General features: G+C 45.8%; 1 protein-coding gene across 2 annotated transcripts in view; it reads left to right on the top strand.

The window, feature by feature from the left end:
- Window positions 1-14,762, top strand: part of STYK1 (serine/threonine/tyrosine kinase 1) — a 42,069-nt gene extending 27,307 nt beyond the window's left edge. For both annotated transcript variants that reach the window (XM_055002753.1, XM_055002754.1), the window contains 5 exons: window positions 2,215-2,298; window positions 3,941-4,149; window positions 4,383-4,423; window positions 6,363-6,459; window positions 13,643-14,762. In XM_055002753.1, coding sequence (XP_054858728.1) covers window positions 2,215-2,298; window positions 3,941-4,149; window positions 4,383-4,423; window positions 6,363-6,459; window positions 13,643-13,847 — 636 coding nt within the window. In that variant the 3' untranslated portion in view covers window positions 13,848-14,762. The remainder of the gene's footprint in view (window positions 1-2,214; window positions 2,299-3,940; window positions 4,150-4,382; window positions 4,424-6,362; window positions 6,460-13,642) is intronic.
- Window positions 14,763-21,588: the final 6,826 nt, after the last annotated feature.

Below are 21,588 nucleotides of genomic sequence, written 5' to 3'. Positions count from 1 at the left end.
CAATGCTTAGCTTGTCTACTTAGAATCTTACTCAGGTCTATTCAGTGGGGCCTGTTCTCCGTGATAGCTATTTTTGCAGATCACCTTGAGTGCCCTGTGGGATGAAAGGCAAGATTTTAAAAAAAACAAATTAACGAATGAATAGCAACAAACAGGGCTTATTTTCAGCTGGAACGCGGTGGAATGGAGTTCCGGCACCTCTGGAAAACAAGTCACATGGCCGGTGTCCCCGCCCCCTGATCTCCAGACAGAGGGGAGTTTAGATTGCCCTCCGCGCCATGACATGGAGGGCAATCTAAATTCCCCTCTGTCTGGAGATCAGGGGGCGGGGACACCAGCCATGTGACCATTTTCACTGAGGGCGATTTAAACTTTAAAAAACTCCCCCCTTGTTCCAGCTGACCCAAAGTGACGTCATTGCACAGTCCCGGAAGCATGCACGCACTTTGGTGTGCGCATGTAGTACCAGGGGCACCACCTCCCACCAGGAGTTGCCCCCTGTGCTGGCAACCCACTGAGTTCCACCACCTCTTTTCCCAGAAAAAAGCCCTGGCGACAATATTTTAGCCTTTGCAGACAGGAATTTAGGAATTTACCTATCAACCTCGTCCACTAGGATCAACAACTATCAGGTAGCCATAATATTTATTGTAGTTCATTTCTAATCCTCTTCCCTCCCCGATGGGGACCCAAAGCTTACAGCGTTCTCCCCATCCTCCATTTTATCTCCACAAAAACCCTCTGAACTAGGTTACGCTGAGTGCATGTGACTCTCCCATGGTCACCCAGAGAACTTCCATGACCCCCATGAGTGGGGGTTCAAACCTGGGTCTCCCAGATCCTAGCCTGACACTGTAACCACTACACCCTGCTGCCTGTGATCGTTTCTGCTCCTCCTTTCCTGCTCTCACCTCAGTTCCTATTTCATGTATTGCTCCCAACCTTACGCTCACTCTAGCAGGGCTGTACCAGAGGGGAAGATCATGTGCTGTGAGAATGGAAGTGTTACAGTCATCTGCTACCTGAGGTCAGGTGGAAGGAACAGAAGGAGAGAAAGCATGGCAACTCAGGGATGAGGGCTGCTTCCACACGGGGGTTTTCCCTGTTGAAATCTGGAGGGCCTCACATTTTTTGAAGCTTCCACTTGATGTCGTGCTCTTTCTAAATGGGACTCCTGGGGAGTTAGGTTGCCAACTTCCAGGTAGGAGCTGGACGCCTTCCAGAATTACCACTGATCTCCGGACTACAGAGATCAGTTTCCCTGCAGAAAATGGCCGCTTTGGAGAGTAAACTCTATGTCATTATAACCCTCCCCAGGCTTTACCCCCAGTCTGGAGTTGGCAACCCTATGGGGATTTCTCTTTTGAGCAGAACCAAATAGAACCTGCAGCTCAAAGAGTGGGGTGGCCGCAGCTGGGGCATCCCTACTGCATCAGCAGTCAGTACTGGGGAAGGAGGCGGAGCTAAGATCTGCACCTCGCCCCCTTCAGTCCTTTTATAGGCTTTTTTCTGTTCAGATATGAGCCACCGTGTCCCTTTCACTGTAACTGCCTCATTCAGAGGCCTTTGATACAGTATGAATAATTTAAACTCAGAAGTGGTAACCTTATGGAGCTTGGTTAGATTTTCAAGTGCTTCAGAACTGTTATGTGACAACAGAGTACAGGGGAAAAGAAAATTCTGATTTAAAACATGCTATTGATGCAGGTCAAGCTAAACATAAATAAACAGCATTTTGTTAAGAGAAACACGTTGTTCCTTTGCCTTCTCTATCAGCTGACATGGCTGCCAGAAGTCCAAATGATAATGGCTTTTAAATAGGCCAGAATGATTTGTTGATGTTTCATCAATTATTCATTTATTTGTTCTCTAATTTGGCTTTCAATCCAGAAAGATCCATATGGTTGTTCCCACAAAATAATAAAATATATGAAATTGGGTGTTAAGTCCATCCTCCGTGACACGTAACATTGCCTTGTGGAGGTCTGTTTGCATCTACTGTGCCCTGCTTGAACGTTTGTGCAAGCAAACAGTCTTTTATAGTATGCCTCCAGCAGTGCAATCCTATAGGAAATTACTCCTGTCTGAGCCCATTAATTTTAGTGGGCTCACATTGCAGCAACTCTGCCTAGAATTTCACTTCAAGTAAAGTAAGCTAAACTCAGTAGCTCTGTCTCTTAGTGAAGTGTAACAGCCTGTCTTTTCTCTTACTAGGATGTCATGACTATGGATGGTTTGCCTTTCGACATTACAGAAAGGCAGGTGTATAAAATTGGACAACAAATTGCATCAGCTCTTGTAAGTTTACTAAACTACTCCTTACCAGTGTGGCAGGAACATGGCATGAACATGGCATTCATATCTACTCTAGATTTGGCCCACAAGAGACTTCTTTAAAAAAGTATTATTCTTTGAAGCTTGGACTCCCTTTTGCTGTTGTAACACAGAGGAAAGAAAGCCTCTGGGATTCTGCATTACTGAAGATAATTATGGAACCATTTCACACCTACCACAAGGGAAAAAGCTAATCAAACCTACCCAATTTCCCCCCTAGAGATTATTGATTTTCTGCACAGTCTAGACGGTTAAGGGCTTTCCCACACATTTGACTTACTCTTGGTTTTCTTGGGAGTCAATCCACAAGCATTGGAACTGGTTTGGGTATAGCTCTTCTGCATGTCTGCCCTCCCTTTTAATTTTTACAGTTGTGGAGTCAGTTTATTTTCTTCCACACATATCTTAAATAATCAGGATTTTCAAGGGAGGGTACTGTCGTCATTGGTGGTGCCACAGCACCCTCTTCCCCTCTTATTTTTTACGCATGTTTATACCAGTATAATGGCTGAGTTTTTAAAAAGATTGAAAATGAGCACACACACAGGGATGAAGAGAAAGAAGAGGGCTCCATTAACACCTGCAAGGCTGCTGGAGGTGGGGGAAGGATAGCATTGCCAGGTGGGGGGGGCTGCAGATTGCTCTTGGGGTGGGCCAGTGGAAGCCCCCACCCGTGTCTGCCTGTCTTTGGATGGGGAAGCCTAAAAAGGGAGCAGCTCTGCCACCAGTCTGTTCATGAACTGTGCGTGAAGCGCAATTTCCCTTTCAAAGGGCTGCTTTTTTCTGGTGCTGGAAGTGGCCACATCCCCGGGCCACCAGGGTTTTCACATTTTTTAAAAAATGGATAGCTACTTTGACATACCATTGGCATACCATTAGCAAATTCTCTGAATTCCCAGCTTTTGTTTTTTTAAAAACTTAGCTTTTTAAAAACCTATTTAGCATTTGCCTTTTCAGCAATACAAGGAACGAGGTATATCTCTGTAAGGGGGAAGGGGGGCCCCGCAGACTTCAAAAAAATCGAAAACTGGGAATTCAGAGTACTTGCTAAACCTATCAACTCTTTTGGTGCATGTTTATATCGATGTAAGGATTGAATGTTTAAGGGAGGTCAAAAACAAAATCACTTGTCTTCAGGGTGGGGGAGGAGGAGGAGGAGAGGGTGTGGTTTAATGATGGCGACAGTCCAATCATCGAAAAGTGGGTGGAAGTGGCAGGACAAAGAAAAACCAAAAGAAACATTAGCATGAAGATAAAAGGAGACTCAAGATCAGCTTCCAAAAAAAAAGGGGGGGGGTAAAAGTGGTCTCAAAAGAACTGGAAAAGAAACAGTAAAAAACAAAACAGTGGAAACTAAAGGCAAAAAAAAAAACATGCAGAAATCAGGGGATACACCAAAACAGTATGAGGTCAGAACCGATGGGGAAAAAATAGTTCAAAAAAGCCCTAATTTCATTATAGAATGCCAGATGTGTGAATACATGTTAAGAGTGGCACCCTCTTAACCTAGGCTTTACTATGTCATCAGAAGGATGTTGCAATTAATCAGCTGAAAGGGGGAAAGGTACACATGCAGCTGACAACATACCATTTTGCCATTTCCCAGGATTTTCTCCAGCAAAAGAAGCTGTTCCATGGTGACGTGGCAGCCAGAAACATCCTGATTGGACATGACTTCACCGCCAAGCTCTGCAGGCTGGGTCTGGCCTACAGAAACCACACCTGCGGGCCCAGCACTGTGACCCACACAGTTCCGCTCAAGTGGCAGGCCCCAGAGCGACTCCTGAAGAAGCCGCCCAGCATCAAATCAGACATGTGCGGTTTGTTCAGCTATATCTCTTAATTTAGATTTCCAAGTCAAAAGTCTGTGGCACGATGCATACCTAATTTTCAACAGATGGAGACTGTTTCCAGCTGATAACTCTAGCTCTGCAGCTCAGATTGTGCTATTAAAGAAAACTGTGGGGTGCTTTTTTCCTCCAGGTCGCTTCCTCTAGAAGTTGTGAGGAAATTGTTACTGCCAAATCTTATATTTTGTTTTCTTGCAGATGGTCCTTTGGAATCTTGCTGTATGAGATGATCACATTAGGTAAGACAAAACAACTAAATCCGAGGCTAGAATCTCTTGTCTCTATATCTAACTAGATATGACATGTGACATCTGTGACTGGAATCTCCCATGAATTTTTTTAAAAATAGCAGCCATGCAAAACATCTTTGAAAGCTTAAGAAGAATGATGAGGAGAGGAGATACTTAAATTCCCCTTCTCTTTTACCAGCTATGGTTAGCTCCACTGTGCTGTTGGTATCTTTTTACCTTGTGAAGTTAACTGCAACTTTGGGATAAATCAAAGAAAAGGCAAACAAGGAAAGGGTTATGCAGCCCCTCTGCTTGGTAACCTTTTCCTTATCTTCAAAGAAGCTATCCAGGACTACTAATCAGTTTTCAAAAAAATGTAGAAGGCCCTGTTCACCCGTATCCCATCTAGTTCTTTCTGAATAAACATGCTTTGGATCCTGCTGTGTATTTAATTACCAGCATGGTGTAGTGGTCAGACTCTTGTACTAGAATCTGGGAGGAGGTGGTGGTGGATAGTGCCCTCAAGTCATAGCTGACTTATGGAAACCTCTGGTGGGGTTTTCATAGCAAGAGACTAACAGAGGTGGTTTGCCATTGCTTGCCTCTACAACTCTGATCTTTGTTGGAGGCCTCCCATCCAATTACTAACCAAAGCTCAGGGCCAGTGCATCCATAGAGGCAGGTCCGGCAGCCACCTCGAGCACTGAGGCACTGGAGGGGGCACCAGGGGTGGGAGCGCGTGCCGCAGAGCTGGCGGCAGCAGTGCTGGAGGACTAGGAAGCCACCCACACGCTGCCCCGCCTGGCCTACAGCTGTTGCAGCCTCCCAGCCCTCCCGTTCAGCTGTCCTGTGGTGCTGCCACCGCCAGCACACGCTCCACGTCGGGCACAGCAGCTGCGGGCCAGGCGCAGCAGGCTGCCAGGGCAGCATGCAGAGCGACTGAGCAGGACAGCTGAGAGGACACATGCACACCATCCCAGCTGCCTACCACGTAACATCATCACGTGGTCCAGGTGCGTATGCGTGTGAAGCATGCGCGTGGGCAGCAACAGCTCTGAAGCTGCCCCTGGCCTCAGGCGCCAGAAAACCTGGCACTGGGCCTGCCAAAGCTGACCCTGAGATCTGATGAGATCAGGCTCATCTGGGCTATCCAGGTCAGGGCTAAGAAGTGAAGAGTGCCCTCAAGTCACGGCTGACTTATGGCAACCCCTGGTGAGGTTTTCATGGCATGTGACTAACAGAGTTGGCTTGCCATTGCCTGCCTCTGCAACCCTGGTCTTCGTTGGAAGTCTTCCATTCAATTACTAGCCAAGGCTGACCCTGCTTAGCTTCTGACATCTGATGATATCAGGCTCACCTGGGTATCCAGGCTGGGAGGATCTAGGATCTGGGAGATCCAGGTTAAAATTCCTGCTGTGCCATGGAAACTTGCTGGGTAATCTTGGGCCAGTTACACCCTCTCAGGCTAATCTTCCTCACAGGGTTATTGTGAGGATAAAATGGGGAAGAGGAGAATGATGTAAGCTCTTTGGGTCCCCAAATAAAATTAATTGAGGAAGTCTGAATGAGTCTACGGTGAATATTGGGGGGCGGGTCTTAAACTAGGGGCCTCCAAGTGTTTTCTTCTGCCTCCATAATTGCATGATCTGACGCCAGAGTTGCACTTGTCCCATGCCACATTCACATGAAGCCAGCCTCAGGTCCAAACTAGACATTACATTTGGAGCCCAACGGAGTACTTTTGAGATGAGTAAACCCACATCATATGAGTAATTACATCTGACAGCAAGTTGGGTACTCACGTCCCCCCTCGTGTCACGTGTAACGTCTAGTCTGGCTCTCAGAAATGCTGTTGGGGAATGGTACCGGGACAAGATATGTTTTACAGGAGGAAAGTTTCTCGTGTGAGAACTTGGAGTTTTCACTACCACATTGTTTCTCCGCACAGGAGCACCACCATTTCCAGAAGTTCCCCCATCTGATATCTTGCAGCACCTTGACAGGAGGCACATCATGAACAGGCCTTCCAGTTGTCAGCCAGCCATGTAAGAACGCTCCCACTTGGCACTTGTGCTATTAAATTCATTCCCAGCATCAGTGAAGATTTTCCTGAAGAATCTGCTCTCCAAGTAGGAAATTTTCCCTTCTATGTGCAAAAAGCGGCAGCTTTTCTTCATCTCTGAACTCATGAGCTGCTGAGTACCCCAGCATTTGCAGAACAGAAATAGGTAGGCAAAGATTGCATTAATCTAGGATTTTGCCTCTCCAGGAATATAGTGTAGAGAGGAGGGGGAGATCTTGCAATTTTACTGTAGAAGTATTGCTGTCCAGCAATGGTTAATAATAATAATAACAATAACATTCGATTTATATAGTGCCCTTCAGGATGACTTAACACCCACTCAGAGCAGTTTACAAAGTATGTTATCATTATCCCCACAACAACAATCACCCTGTGAGGTGGGTGGGGCTGAGAGAGCTCCTAGAAGCTGTGACTGAACCAAGGTCACCCAGCTGGCTTCAAGTGGAGGAGTGGGGAATTCTCCAATTCTCCATTCTGCGGCTCTTAACCACTATGCCAAACTGGTTAGAGGCACACTTTATGAAAAAACAGCGAATGAAGCTGTCGGGGCCAACTTTAAAAAGGATGCTAATTTGGGTTGCAGCTGCTTGGCCAGGGGGAGGAGAAGGAATGGAGTGCTTTAGTAATGCATGAGACTCCTGGGAGGCAGAGCTAATGGTGCTGACAGGAGAATCCGTTGGAAAAGATTTTTTCTTATCTCTTTTTCTCCACAAAAACTGCTTTCAATGACTCCCTTAGAGAGTTTAATGGTACAAAAAGGCATTTCAATCAGATACAACTTTGCTCCTGCACCCAAACATTCTGGCTGTGAAACCATACATGACTGTGGTGTCAGACAAATCCACAGGGAGGACAGCTGAGAACCAGAGCCTTTTAAGGCTGTCTTCAGGGGCTTTGGGAATGGTTATATTTGATGAGCAAGCCCTCCCTTCTCAGGCACAGAGAGAATTTATAAACGATACACGCAGCTGTCCTGCTGCTCTTTTCCTGTACAGCTGTCTCCACACAGTTGCCACAAGACTTTAGTCCTCCCCCTTTTGCTCTTCATGGGAATAATGGCTACCGGGGCAGCGCAAGGGTATCTGTGGATGGGATCTTGAGGCATATCATGACATGCTAGTAGGGAATAAAGCTTCTTGACTATCCTATGGACTCTGGGAAAGGCACAGTGATCGATAGCTCTGAAGGACTGTACAAACCAGGCACTCCCAATTCCGATTCTTCCTGCTGCTTAAGCAGCAGGAAAGTGCCGGTCCAGTTCAGAAGTTCAGTTTATTGTGTATAGCCATAGGCCGTCACAAAATTACAAAAGCCCCATTAGATAGGATAAAAATTAGTTCAAATACAAATATATACACAATACAGATGTACCAAAACGTGGGGGAAATTCCATTAAAAGAGACATCAATTAAAACCAGAATTCAGTGTTAACTGTCTGTCCAGTTAATTTGCGAGACTTTTCAGTCTCTGGGTTCCCTGAGGTTGTACCCATGTGCAACCTGTGATGCCAGACACAGGCTTAGATAAAATAGCTTTAGTTGATAGATAACAAAGTTACAGAGAGTGTTGCTGAGCATAAAGCACTCTAATCTAGGCAATAAACAAGAAAACAAACGTTTCTGTTGCTATCTGTTTGCAAACACTCAAAGCTTGCTTCTCTGATGTAGCTTCTTAACTGGTAGGTTCTTGCCCACTGGTTTAGCAAAGGAGTCAATTTCCATGCCATGCAACACAACAACAACATTTGATTTACATACCACCCTTCAGGGCAACTTAATGCCCACTCAGAGTGGTTTACAAAGTGTGTTTATTATTATCCACATGACAATCACCCTGTGAGCAGGGTGGGGCTGAGAGAGCTCTGAGAGAGCTGTGACTGACCCAAGGTCATCCAGCTGGCTTCAAATGAAGGAGCGGGGAATCAAACCTGGTTCTCCAGATTGGAGTCCTGCCGCTCTTAACCACTACACCAAATTGGCTCTCAAGTGATGACAAGAGGCACAGAACTAGTCCACTCTCACACATGATGGTAAAGAATGACGGTTAGAGAGAGTCCCAGAGTGGGCTAGGCAGCCAGCTTTCAAGGCTGCCAACATCACCCTATCAACCAAGAGACGCTCAGGGCTCACTTGCTTAATTGCCATTGCTAGCCATGTGAAATTGGGGGGCTAGCAATATGAGCGGGGACAGCCGGCCTCCTGATCCTCTAGCTAAGGATCCAGATTGGTCTGATACCACTTCTGGTTGTTTTCCTATAGGGATCTCACCCTTTGCCTCCCTACAAAAATGTCTTTCCTCAGGGCCAGATACTGCTAGCAGACGTGCTGAAGGCATAGTCATGGCCTCTTCCAAGATGATCCTTTTATCTCCTGTACCAGGCAGTCAATGAGGAGCATGGCCAGGCAGCAGTCTCTTCATTTCCCCCTTTTAATCAGGAGACCAATAAATGCAGGACCAAAATCACAGTACCTGAAGGAGATCCACACAGAGTTCAATCAGTGCTGCCACCTCTTCCTCTTCACTGACAGGAAGCAAGAACCATCACCCCACCTGAACCAGTCTGGTCTATATTCCCATGGCCATTGGCAGCCATCTCCTCCATGTTGCATCCCAGTGGAAACTAGCAATGAGACAAGGGGGAATAGCACCCCTTGCCTTAGCTAAATGGCAGCTCAGAATAAATCTTAGGTTAATATGAGTCACGCTGTGAACTTAAGCTGAAATAAATGTAACCAAAGTCAGTCACTGAATTTGCCAGTATTTGATCATTATCATTACAGTTCCCTGCCCCAATTATGGATTACTGCAATCTATCTTTCAGCCTGCATTCGCCATATAGATATGTTTTTAAGAGTCAAATAGAAAACTGTGATCAGGATCTAACCCAAGCTGGTTAATCTAGCTGTGCCTCTCTTTTTGATACAAGGAGAACAATTCCGTCAACAATAAAAAGGAGAACAGTGGTATAGAAGGTTTTGGCTGCTTTTGTTGGCTAGACAACTGTGTGCAAGAAAAGTTGGCAGTATCAACTGTGTACAGATGTACCAGCGACACATATGGAAACCACAAATGGTTCCACTGCCAGCCTTCACAAAGTTTATATATGTCATCAAGGAAGTTCATTTTGTTAGAGTCCTTTGTGCTTTTACCAGTCCCATAATTGCAAACACGTCACAGAGCTCAGGGCCAGTTTTTAAAATGCTACTCAAGCCTTAATGTTATCAGTTATTCTTTTTGGCACACTATTAGTTTCCATGATATTTTAGAGTTTCCTCTCTCTTACTCTGGATATTACTGTTTACTGAATGAAATAGGAGACATAAATACAGTTTGGAAGAGGTGCCCAGAGCTCTGCTGCCTGTTTGTTTTGCAGGTGTGTGTTTGTTGACTGACAACAGCAGTTTAATTGGTGTTTGAGCTGTGCCCTTGTTCTTTAGTTCCTGTGCCAGTCTCCTATGAGATTAAACACAGTACCAGGGTTGTTAGGATCAGTGGAATGTACCAGATTCTATCACTCCTAATGGATGTGTGTAAACAAATCTGCAAAGGACTGAGGTGGCAGAGACCTGAGGGGGTAGAATGGCACACAAACTTCAGACTCCTCATGGAAGGTCACAGATTGCAATGCTCCTTGCAAATAGGAAAACAGCACAGCAAGCAAAAGGAAGGGTTAGGGAGGGGCTGTGGTGGCTCAATGGGAGAGCTTCGTTTTGGCATGCAGAAGGTCTCCAGTTCAATCCCTGCCATCTCCAGTAAGGATCAGATTATCCTGAGACCTTGGAGAGCCTCTGCCAATCTGAGCAGATAAGACTAACTTGGATGGGCCTGTGACCTGTTTCAGGAAGGCAGCCTCATGTGTTCAGCCTGTCTCCCAGCTGTGGTAGTTTTCTATTTGCATGGCCTTTTTAATGCAAGAAACATTCACAGCGGGAGTCTGCTGGCTGCAGTTTCAGGTGGTGCAGACCCCTCCCCTCCCAAGTCTCTGCCAGCTCACTGGCCCCTCATTTCCCTGCATGTGTGAACCAAACCTCTGTTGCAGAAGGATCATCATTTATGTATGACCCTCACAGCCTAGTTTTTACTAGGCTGTGAGGGTCATACATAAATGGAGTGAGTGAGCTTTTGGAGTTTTTTTTTAAATTGTTTGAGTCAAGGCCTACCTAATGTCAGGGCACTTTAGACTGGAGAATGTTCGTTGTGTTTTGTTTTTAAAGCTTCCATAGGCTGGGCCCAGAAGTGTAGACTGGAGAGACAGATTGTTGGAGGGGTCATCCCATCTTCTGCTGCCTTCCCCTTCCTTCTCCTCTGCGTCGCGCTCCAAATTGCAGAGCTGTGTGCATTCCAGCTCCTCCTGAGGTAGATGCAGAGACGTGAGGTCACACACTGAGCTTGGAAGCCCTTTCGAAGGCCTTTTGAATTGAAGAGTTGAATGTTCGTGATACAAAAAAGGAGCCTCTCCCTGGTCCCACCCCCGCAATTAACAGCCACACTTTTTTTAGCATGATAATTTTCTTCTTTTTTCCTCCTGAGAAGTCTTTCATTAAAAGTAGCTTAATGCATAAAAGCAACCTGACCGTGCACTAATAAAGCAAGGTCTCCCACAAATTCATATTTCCCTACTATCTCAAGATTATGTGCTTCCTTTGCTTCTTCATACGCAAACTACATTTCTGTAATATCAAATTGCAGTTGCCTAAAACCTTAAGTTACATTCACATGTCAAGACAAATCACTGTGGGCACAAACATGGCTTGTTTGCCTTGCTGTGTGCCTGCTCCCTCCTCCCCCCTTCTCTTCCTTGCACGTGCAAATAGCAACTTCCTTCCAGAGCCGTTTCCACATGTCTCCCCCTCCCAAAAATAGCGCAAAACTTACGGAACAACGCGCCTTCATGGCGCGATTGCCCATCATGACGACTTTGCTTCATGGCACGTTTTCTGCCGTCATCACGCCACGAAGCAAAGTCATGTCACTTTTTTGGGGAGGGGGAGAAGACGTGTGGAAACAGCCCAAGTTTGGGAATCCTTTAGGCAAACGCAAATATGCTGTAATGTACAAATGCTGGCACCTGGGCAGATTGGAGCTTCCCCCCCCCCGCCCCCTCCACACAATGGAGCTCTTTAGAATCTTGATTTATGTGGAGGAAATTAACTCAAATTTGCCCAGGTGCTTAGTTTAGTCAGTGCAGTTAAACAGTTTGACATAGGCTTTCAAACCATGAAGCTTTTCGTCCTGCTCTGTGTGCAGGGGTTCAGGGGGAGTCTAAGAGATGGGAGAAACAAATAAGCACAGCAAATGAGTAGCTTTAGTGCCCATCACAAATCCACGGAGGTTTGTCATGACATCTGGATGCAGCTTCCTTCTTGCTCCTTCCATGTCAGAGTCAGCAGTTCCTTCCAGGCACTTACATTCAAGAATGACAAAAATTTCCAAGTACCAGCATCTTAATTTCCTGGTAAGAAAGTATCTTCAGCTGGCTGTGAACAGTGATACCAATTCTTCACAATGTCTCTCAAAAGACTGGTGATATATTTCTCTATATAAGAAGGAAACCTGGCAAATTCGATGAGAGTGAAGTCCTGTGACCAGTGAATTTAAATGGCCTACAGTGAAAACTATCTGTATCAGAGGGGAGTAAATTCCATCTAACACTCCAGCAAATGACAGTTTCCTAAATCCGAGCTATCTCCTGATTTCAGGAATCCCCTAAATATAAGGCAAAGAATAATTCAGAAATAACAATGAGAACTCTTTAGAAAGAAGATGTATATTCTAAGAGATGTATCTACCAATAGAACCTGTTCATACGTTTTGCTTGTTTCCATTCACTTCTGAAAGCAAACCAAGAAAAGTTTTCCTGAGAAACAATATCGCAATATGGAACTGCAGAGCAAAGAACCACAGGCCCGAGCACTTCACACTTCCTTTCCTTCCTGCTGTATGTGTATGTCTGTATGTAGGAAAAGTTGTAAATAGCCATACTGGGCCACACAGAAACCTCAAATAAGAACAAAATCCGTGAAAATAGCCTTTTATTAGAACCAATCAAAATGACAAATCTTTTTGCAAGCTTTCAAGAACTCATCAGGCCAGATAATACAATTTTTTTTTAAATATAGAGGAGTTAGAAGCTGATTTTTTAGGTCTTGTTGTTACAACCTGATCTTACAGGCATCCTCTGTGAAATGTATTCAAGGACAGCGCTTAACTTTATTGCACATTCTCTGGGGGAAATCAGTTTGATGGAAACGCAGAGACCAGCTGTAAGTCCATCCGAAATCCATTCAAACGCGAGTCGAAACACACAGCTCCCTGGCAGGCTAAGAGCAAAAGGAAGCACTTGACAATCTTTATAGTTACATTATTTGAGAAAATTTGAAGTGATGCCCAAGGCACAAAGTCAATTAAGCCCTTTTGTTGAGTGCACCATCTTTTCCCAGGCTTGCTTTCATTCTGTTGACAATTTCCCTTTTTTCTTGGCTGAAATTAGGTCTTCCTGAAGTGGAACCATGTTTCCCACCCCCACCCCCAAATTCAAACCAAGAACAAAATCTATGTAACACCTTTCGTTAGGACTAACAAAATTGACACAAAATATTGGGCCTGAAAAATATGGTTTGAAAAATTTGCTTCCTACCCTTTTAAAAATGTTAACATCCAGCCTAATAAAGGGCTCTGTCTGATGAGCCTGAAAGAGCGCACAATGTTCCGTGTCAATTTGATTCATCCTATTAAAAAGCATTACATGGAGTTTGTTTCTGTGTGTAGCTTCCTAGCTAGCCCATCTACGTGTTGCACAGAATGAACTGGAAGACGGAGGGAACAAAATTCTTGATGGGAGACCTACAGGCTGTGATTATATTTTATATATATATATATATATATATATATATATATATATATATATATATATATATATATATATATATATCCTGCATCAAGCACATAAAGGAGAGAGTTGCTAAGCCTTTCTCTCTGAGGTTCTTGATTTCTACATATAAGGAGGAGAAGGTGTTGAAACTTGCAGTCACACACCTGCATTCTGAATTCTGCCACTTTATTCCGTATAACATGTAAATTAGCTATTATCAGTTGGTTGTATGAGCCGAATCTGTGATATGAGAAAAATGTCCTTTCTTCAACAGGTATAGCATTATGAAGTCCTGCTGGTGCTGGACTCCAACAGACCGCTTGTCTCCCATAGAGTTAATCTGGCAGTTACAAGCAGCCATGAAGACTAGCAACGATCAGGCAGTACTGCAAGTTCCTGAGTTGGTGGTGCCAGAACTGTATGCAGATGTTGCTGGTATCGACTTGGGAGATCTTACCATTGACTACACAGTGTTCTGAAAGATGGCCTACGACAGGACAGGACAAACTTCGGAAATACAGGGATTTGGGACCTTGAAAATGTAGGTCTCTGAACTGATCTGTGCTTCTTGATCTAGCCCTCCCCATTGAAATGAGGGCATCTCCTCCTGCTCCAACATGAGAAGGACCTAAAGGAGGAGTTGAATCATTTTGCTTTGCCAGTAAAAATGAAGGGAAGAACTATGCTGGATTACAGGAGTCCTCTCTAGTCACTATTCAGGAGAACAATATGATTACAGCTGATTCTAGCCATGTTTTCTTGTAAGTCAGCCTCCCTGTGTTCCATGGGAATCTTCCTAGCAAGCATGCATAAAGGGCAACCTTCGAAAAGAAATGCTACTTCCCCTTTGTCATTCCCTTGTCCTCCTCCTGTTGCCTCCCTGCTGTCAACATTTAGATTGTAAGCTCCTCTGGACAGAGACCTGCCTTGAACCATGTGATTAGCACTACATTGTTAATAATCATCCCTAGATCTTCCCAGAATAGAATAAAACTGTCGCCAAAAATAGAAATAATGGAATTCCGTCCTGGAAACTGCCTCTCTGCTGCACTCAGAAAGAAAATAAGGTTAGTAGGGAGATCAAAACTAGTAATTATTAATGTATTTAACTTTACTGTAGAAAGAATCTGAGACATGTTTTATGGTGTATTTAAATTCAGCGGCATGTACTCAGCCATTCCACTTACCAAGTTTGAAGCCTTCCACCAGCCTGAGGAGCTTTCTTTGAACTTAAATGGCTCTTCCACCAGGTGGAAGGAAGTTGGAGGAAGGTGGAGTGGAAGGGAGGCTACATGCCAGATTCATTAAATTATACAGGATGGCATAGCTCTCAGCTGACATGACGGGCTGTTTCCACACTACTCACCTTCATCCAGAACACTGCTGAACATCTCAAAAAAAACGCAGAAGATAGCATCTTCTCGCGCGAGTTTTGTGCGACATAGCGCAAAACTCAAGCAAGAAGACGCTATCTTCCACGGTTTTTTCACGACATTCTGCAGCGTTCCGGATGAAGGTGAAGTAGTGTGGAAACGGCCATGCTTGCATGGGCCTCTTTTCTGTGGTCAACTTGTCACATATGTCCTTTTGATTTTCATTTTTGTTCCTTTGTACACAACTCTCCACTGCAGCAATGTCTCCCTCATACCATCTCAATATCTCCTAAATTATCTGCTTTCAGCATCATTAAGTATCTCAGTGCACTCTAAGTTCCTTCACAATCGAAATAAGCAGGAGAGATCTTTGGGATGAGGACTGAGGCTACAGCTGGATGCAAACACCGAGGAGCCTCACACGTTACAGGGAAGACACACACATCCTGCATGCACAGGCATACACCTGTGTGTAAGAAAAGGCCAATGCAGGTTCGCTTTACAAGTGAAACTGGGTATAGGAACCTGGATAAATGTGCTGTTTAAATCAAACATTCAGCTCTACACATGTTGACCGTAGCATGAAAATTACTCAATGCACATACAAAGAAAAATCAAGCGTACTCGGATAGTTCCTGTGTACACTGTAACTTATAAATGGGGCTAGTTTGACCACTGAGCCAAAGGGAATCGTGCAAAAAAGCCATTCTGCTTTGCCTTTCCTGAGAGAAAATTTGGGGAAGTGTAACTCTATCCAGGGACATCGCCCAGGATGAACTGTCAGATACACCAGCTATTTTCCCCCCAGGGTAACTTGTGGAGAGAAATCCAATTTGTCGCTTATGGCTGAGGACGGGGAGGGAGAAGGGGGCACGACGAAATAACAGAGGCCCACACCAAAATGGGATAAACAAGGCCACAACTTTATTGACAACAGCAATGAGGAGTATTGGCGCCGCATGTGGATCAGATCCCCAACATCGCATCGGCTGACCCGCCTGCCAGCCGATGAACCCCAGCCCCCCCCCCTTGATTGGCCGGCCCGGGATTTGAATTGATTGGCTGAGGGCCCACCCTGGGCATGCCGGGCGAGCCCTTCAGCATGGCGGCCGCTGAGCCCTGATCCCACCCGTCCCCCGGCAGCAACCAGGTCCCCAGGTAAGTCTGGAGCCCCCATTTATGCTTGGATTTGTCGCCTGTTTCCTGACGTCTCCTCACCCTTGATTTGATGTGTAGCAAAGAGCCACATTGCAGCTTCCTTCCTGTGGTAACTCAGGCATTCCAGTTCAGCCTTCCCTTTACTTTCTCTCTGAAGTCCAGAGGGGTGCCAATATTTTCCTCTGCAGCCAAAGCAATCAGGTCTCGTGGCCTGGAGTTTTTTCTGTATGTTGAGAAGCAGCCTCCCCCCCCCCCCGCCGGTGTCTTTCCCCTTCCTTGTGTTTCTACTGTCTTTATAATAAACCTTCCGGTATCCTTTGAAAGTATCTTTGCCTTTTGTCCTGACATTGCTATGCTGTACTAGTGGAATCCATCCTTAGATATCTGTCCTTCCTTCCAATCATCTCTCTGCCATCCATTTTTTGTTATTCTGCCTGTTCCATGGGGAAGGGGGTTGCTTTGATTCTGCATGAGCGATGTGAAAAGCCCTTAGTCAATGCTCAGAGGAGCAGCCTTGTTAGTCCATTTGCAACGGAAACCACCAAGGCTTGGGTCTTAAAGTGCCATTCCAACAGCAGCTCTGCCAACAGAATGGCTTTTCCATCTGTAGAGGAAGGGAGAGAGATTTTTGCCAACCTCCTCCCCTGCTACAGACTTCCAATTTGCTCCCCATGCTGTTCTTTCAGGTCTAACGAGCGTCAAGAGCAAGTTTCAGGGGGCAACAAAGCAGGGGCAATCTTAGCCACAGGGCATCCAGGAGAGCTGCCACCCACCACTCCCACCACCGTTCAAGCCTCTCTCCTCGGCAGGTAGCTCAAGGGCGGCCTGTCTGGGGCTGCGGTCCATTCTGGACTTTTGCCCAGAACCATTAAGAATGCCCCTGCAAAGAAGGCCGCAGTCCCTCTAGCATAACTCTGCTTGCACTGCTTAGGATCCAAACCCTAGAATCTTGTGGCACCTTGAAGATGAATGTATTTATTGTGGCAGAAGTTTTCCTGGATTAAACAATAGCTGGTATTTTTGGACAGCATTGACCTTTTGGCCAAAGTATCATAGCCAGTCATATAACAAGCTGCACTGCACCGTTTACTAACACAAACCTACTGCTAGGCTTTCTTTGGCTGTGCCAAATCTGAGCATGGATTTCAATGATAATTGCTTTCTTATCATTTAAACGTTGGCCGGTCTTTTTCTTTGCCATCACAGCAAAGCCTTCCATGTGCCTCTTTCCATCTCGGGAAGCGCTGCTGAACAAACAGGCCGTTCTCTGAGCTAAAGGTGTTATTTTAACTCAGGCAAGTCTATTGCTTCCTCCGTGATGGGCTCACCTTGAGGAGCCTCTGCTTCATCACTGTCAGCAGCCAACTCCAGTTGCTTGTTCCTTGCCTCCGAGGTGAAGATGCTTTTTCATCAGGCTGAGTGCTCCTGTCTCCATCTAGGTGACAATCTGCTAATCATGACAGATGGGGCGGGGGGGGGGGGTCCGTCTCCTGCTCAGCCAGAACCACTGGAGCTGGGCACTCCAAGTGTCTTTCCTGTCAGCCTCTCCTCCCAGCTGGTGGGGAAATCCTGCATTTAATAACCCTTTGGGTTGGAGGCCTGTCTTTCTCTGCTGCCATCTGATGGGAAGTTTTTGTAACAACACATCTGTTTCAAGTTTGTTTTCCTGCTTATCCTGAGCACTCCTGTTTGCTGAGGAGAAGTGCAAGAAGAAACATTGGCTACTTTGGGAGCCTTCCTTTCCCTCCAGGTTCCAGACAAGGAAGAGTGCAAAAAAAAAAATGGGACAGAGAAAGAGCTGCAGTACTCAGGGTTAGAGAAAACTCCTCTAACCTTCTAATAGCACCTGAGGAATTTCAAAGGAAGAGCATAGCCTAGTACAACCTCACTCTCCTCCCCTCCAATGCTTCTGAACAGTGTATGAACTTGACCTGTGTCCCAGAATTTCTGTGGGCCACTCAAGCCATTTTTGGAGAGAACAGGATCAGGGCCGTTTCCAGACGGCTTACCTGGCTCCGGAACATTGTGCCATCTTGTGGTGAAAACGTGAAATATCGTGTTTTCTCGCGTGAGTTTTGCGCGATGTCATGCGACGTCGCGCAAAACTCGCACGAGAAAACACGATATTTTGCGTTTTCACCACAAGATGGCGCAACGTTCCGGAGCCAGGTAAGCCGTCTGGAAACGGCCCAGCTTTGGCTAAATAATCCATAGCTGTGCCTGAAGGTGCTAATTCATCCTCACAAAATTGCCTTCTAATTTCGCTTGCAGGCAGGGAACACTTAGGTTGGATGAAGGAAGCTGGGACTGATATATTTCCAGTCTTGGTTTCTTGGCAACTGTGAAGACGAGAAGCAAGTGGAGTGGCCGCTGAATGTCCTGGGGATGTTCCTGGTGGGCCCTGCCCCGGAGGGTGACTGAGGGCAGGAAACTGCTGAGCAGAGTCTTGTCAGTGCTGGCACCACCACAGGGCCTGCTCATCTTAGACACAGCTGGCAACAATGAACATGGGCTTACCCATTGCTCACAGGTAGGTAGACTTACACCTTCATTGAAAGCAGAGTCAGGCTGGTCCAATAGTATGGCAGAAGCCACTCAGCTTGCTCTGCTCCAAAACCGTTTTAACTACTGGAAAACCTCACCACGTATCAAAACACCTGGATTTTCATGTTTGCTATTATTTTTTTACTCTCTTGATGTTACCAGCTGATCTCTCTGATCTTTCTCCACTGTCCCAGCTGTGCAGTGCCCTCTGGATAAGAGTGGTCGGTCGTAACTCTGCAGAAGCACCAGTGAGGCATTTACAATTATACCGGTGGGCTGTGCCAGCTGAATTAATTTATTAATCTATATTTGATTTATATTCTACCCTCCCCACATCAGCGAGCTCAGGGCGGATTACATCATATACATTATAAAAAACGTTAACATTTCAACTTTAAAACTAATAGACGATCCCCTCTATTCAACCAGTGGGGGGTCCTGCCCAGTGTCAACCATACGCCTGGCGGAACAGCTCTATCTTACAGGCCTGGCGAAAGGATAGCAAGTCCTGCCGGGCCCTGGTCTCATCAGACAGAACGTTTCACCAGGTTGGAGCCAGGACTGAAAAGGCCCTGGCTCTGGTCGACGCTAGGCGGGCCTCCCTGGGACCAGGGACCACTAATAGCTGTTTTTCACTAGAACGAAGTGTCCTCCGGGGCTCATATGGGGAGAGGCAGTCCCGCAGATACACTGGTCCCAGTCTGCATAGGGCTTTATAGGTTAAAACCAGAACCTTGAATCTGATTCGGTACTCTACTGGTAACTAATGCAGCTGGTGCAATACTCGTGTTATATGTGCATTTCCCGGCACTCCAGTGATGACCCGCACCACTGCATTTTGGACCAGTTGCAACCGCTGGATCAGACTCAAGGGAAGTCCTGCATAGAGCGTGTTACAGTAGTCTAACCTAGAGGTGACCATTGCTTGGACCACTGTAGTTAAATTGCAGGTCGACAGATAGGGAGCAAGCTGCCTGGTCTGACGAAGATGGAAAAACGAGGACCTGGCAGCTGCAGCGACCTTGGCCTCCATTCCCAGGGAGGCATCCAGGATCACCCCCAGACTCTTCACCCTCGGGGTTGGTGTAAGCACTGCCCCATCAAGAGTAGGGAGTCAGGGCCCCTAAATCCACATTTCCACGATTCAAGTACAGGATCTCCGTCTTTGTGGGATTTTAACTTCAGCCGACTCTGCTTCAACCATCCAGTCATGGCCTCAAAAGCATGCTCTAGGATATCTGGGGCCGAGCCAGGCTGGCCGTCTATCAGCAGGTATAACTGGGTGTCATCTGCATATTGATGACACCCAAGTCTGAAACTTCACACCAACTGGGCGAGGGGGCGCATATAAATGTTAAACAATAACGGGGAAAGCACTGCCCCCTGCGGCACACCACAGACCAGTGGGTACCAGGATGACAGTTCTTCCCCTAGTGCCACCCTCTGTCCCCGACCATGGAGAAAAGAGACAAGCCACTGTAGTACCATGCCCTGTATCCCCACGTCGGCAAGGCGGTGGGTAAGAAGATCATGGTTGACCGTATTGAACGCTGCTGAGAGGTCTAATAATATCAGCAGTGCTGATCCACCTCAATCCAGGTGTCTGCAAAGATCGTCCGTGAGGGTGATCAGCAATGTCTCTGTCCCGTGCCCCGGGCAAAAACCGGACTGGAAGGGATCTACCTTGGAGAATGAGCAAAAAGTGTGGCTGACATGGAAATAAACTGTTGTACAGTACAAAATGCAATGGTGTACACACTACTAGGCAAAAAGGTCCAAAAGTGATCTGGAAATAGGTATGCCAACTTCCAGGTGGAGCCTGGAGTTCTCCTAGAATTACAACTGATCTCCAGACTACAGAGCTCGGCTCCCCTGGAGGAAAGGGCAGCTCTGGGAGAGGGTGGATTCTATGGCATCGCTTTCCTGCCGAGTTCCCTCCCCACTCTGAACTTTACCCTCCCCAGGCTCAGCTATCAAATCTCCAGGCATTTCCCAGGCTTGAGTTGTCTACCCTACCTGGAAAGCAGATTATATAAAAACATATCCAGAAACTCAACCTGACAAGACCAATAGTTTTCATAAATACAATAGCTTCTGCAGTATGTGATTTTTAAAAAATCATAAAGACTGCATGGAAAAGAGGAAAAGTATTCTGAAGCAACAGAGAATTGTATTTCCAGGTTCTTGGATGTTTAATTCCGATATGATGGGGTGGATGCAACCATCCTCCTTCCATCTTAAGTGACTCTTCCTCCACTTTAACAGAAGAGCCACTTAAGTTAGAGGAAGACTCCTTCAACTGGAAGAAGCCTTTAAACTTGAGCCAAAATGTAAGGTGGGGTATACATATTTTAATAAATGAATGAATAAATGCGTATGTTTTGCTCACTGGAGTGGTAGGATTTGCATAGGAGCCACCCTGGTATCTGTTTAGCAAATTGTTCCTCAACATTTTTTTAGCATTTTAGTAATGCTTCCTGATTATAAAGATAACCAAAAAAATCAAGTATAATTAACAGGGACAGCTCAAGTCCCACCTCTCTCTCTCTCTCTCTCTCTCTCTCACTCTCTCTCAGGGCCAATTCCCTGTTTGAAAAAGGAGATTTTATAAAAGCAGCACCTCAAAGGCTTGTTGTGAAGATGAGCCAGACAAAAAGTTGGCAGTGGCAGCACTTCATACATTTAGTGCTATGAAAAATGTTTCTTGGGATTCATAAATAACAAATAAGTCAGGATTCAAATCATGCGTCCAGATGTCCCCTCGCCCCTTGCCTGGCCCCCATATAGTAAAACTCCATTCTTTGAAACTCATCATTTTAATATCAGGTTCAATTCCAAATATGTTTTAATTAAAATACAGTGGATGTTTTTCTGCCCTACCTTGAGAGACAGAACAGGCAGAGCAAGACTGACACATAATAGAACATCCGTTCCCCGCTCCGCACTGTCCGTTCGCCATAATCCTTCTGCTTTTGAGAGCGATGAACATGCTACAGATGTTAGGAGAGCAGTTCCCATTGATATGCATGATTCTGTAATTGCGCTCTCCAACTTTTGAAAGCTATTAGCTTAGGCCTCAACACAGCTGAGATTTTTCTCTTGTACTACTGAGGGAGAGCGTATAATTTATTTCATAGACAGCTGC

Source organism: Eublepharis macularius, chromosome 18, assembly GCF_028583425.1.
Source record: "Eublepharis macularius isolate TG4126 chromosome 18, MPM_Emac_v1.0, whole genome shotgun sequence".
NCBI lineage: Eukaryota > Metazoa > Chordata > Lepidosauria > Squamata > Eublepharidae > Eublepharis > Eublepharis macularius.
The sequence above is the reverse complement of the archived record's forward strand: the minus strand, read 5'-3'. Positions and strand labels throughout refer to the sequence as shown.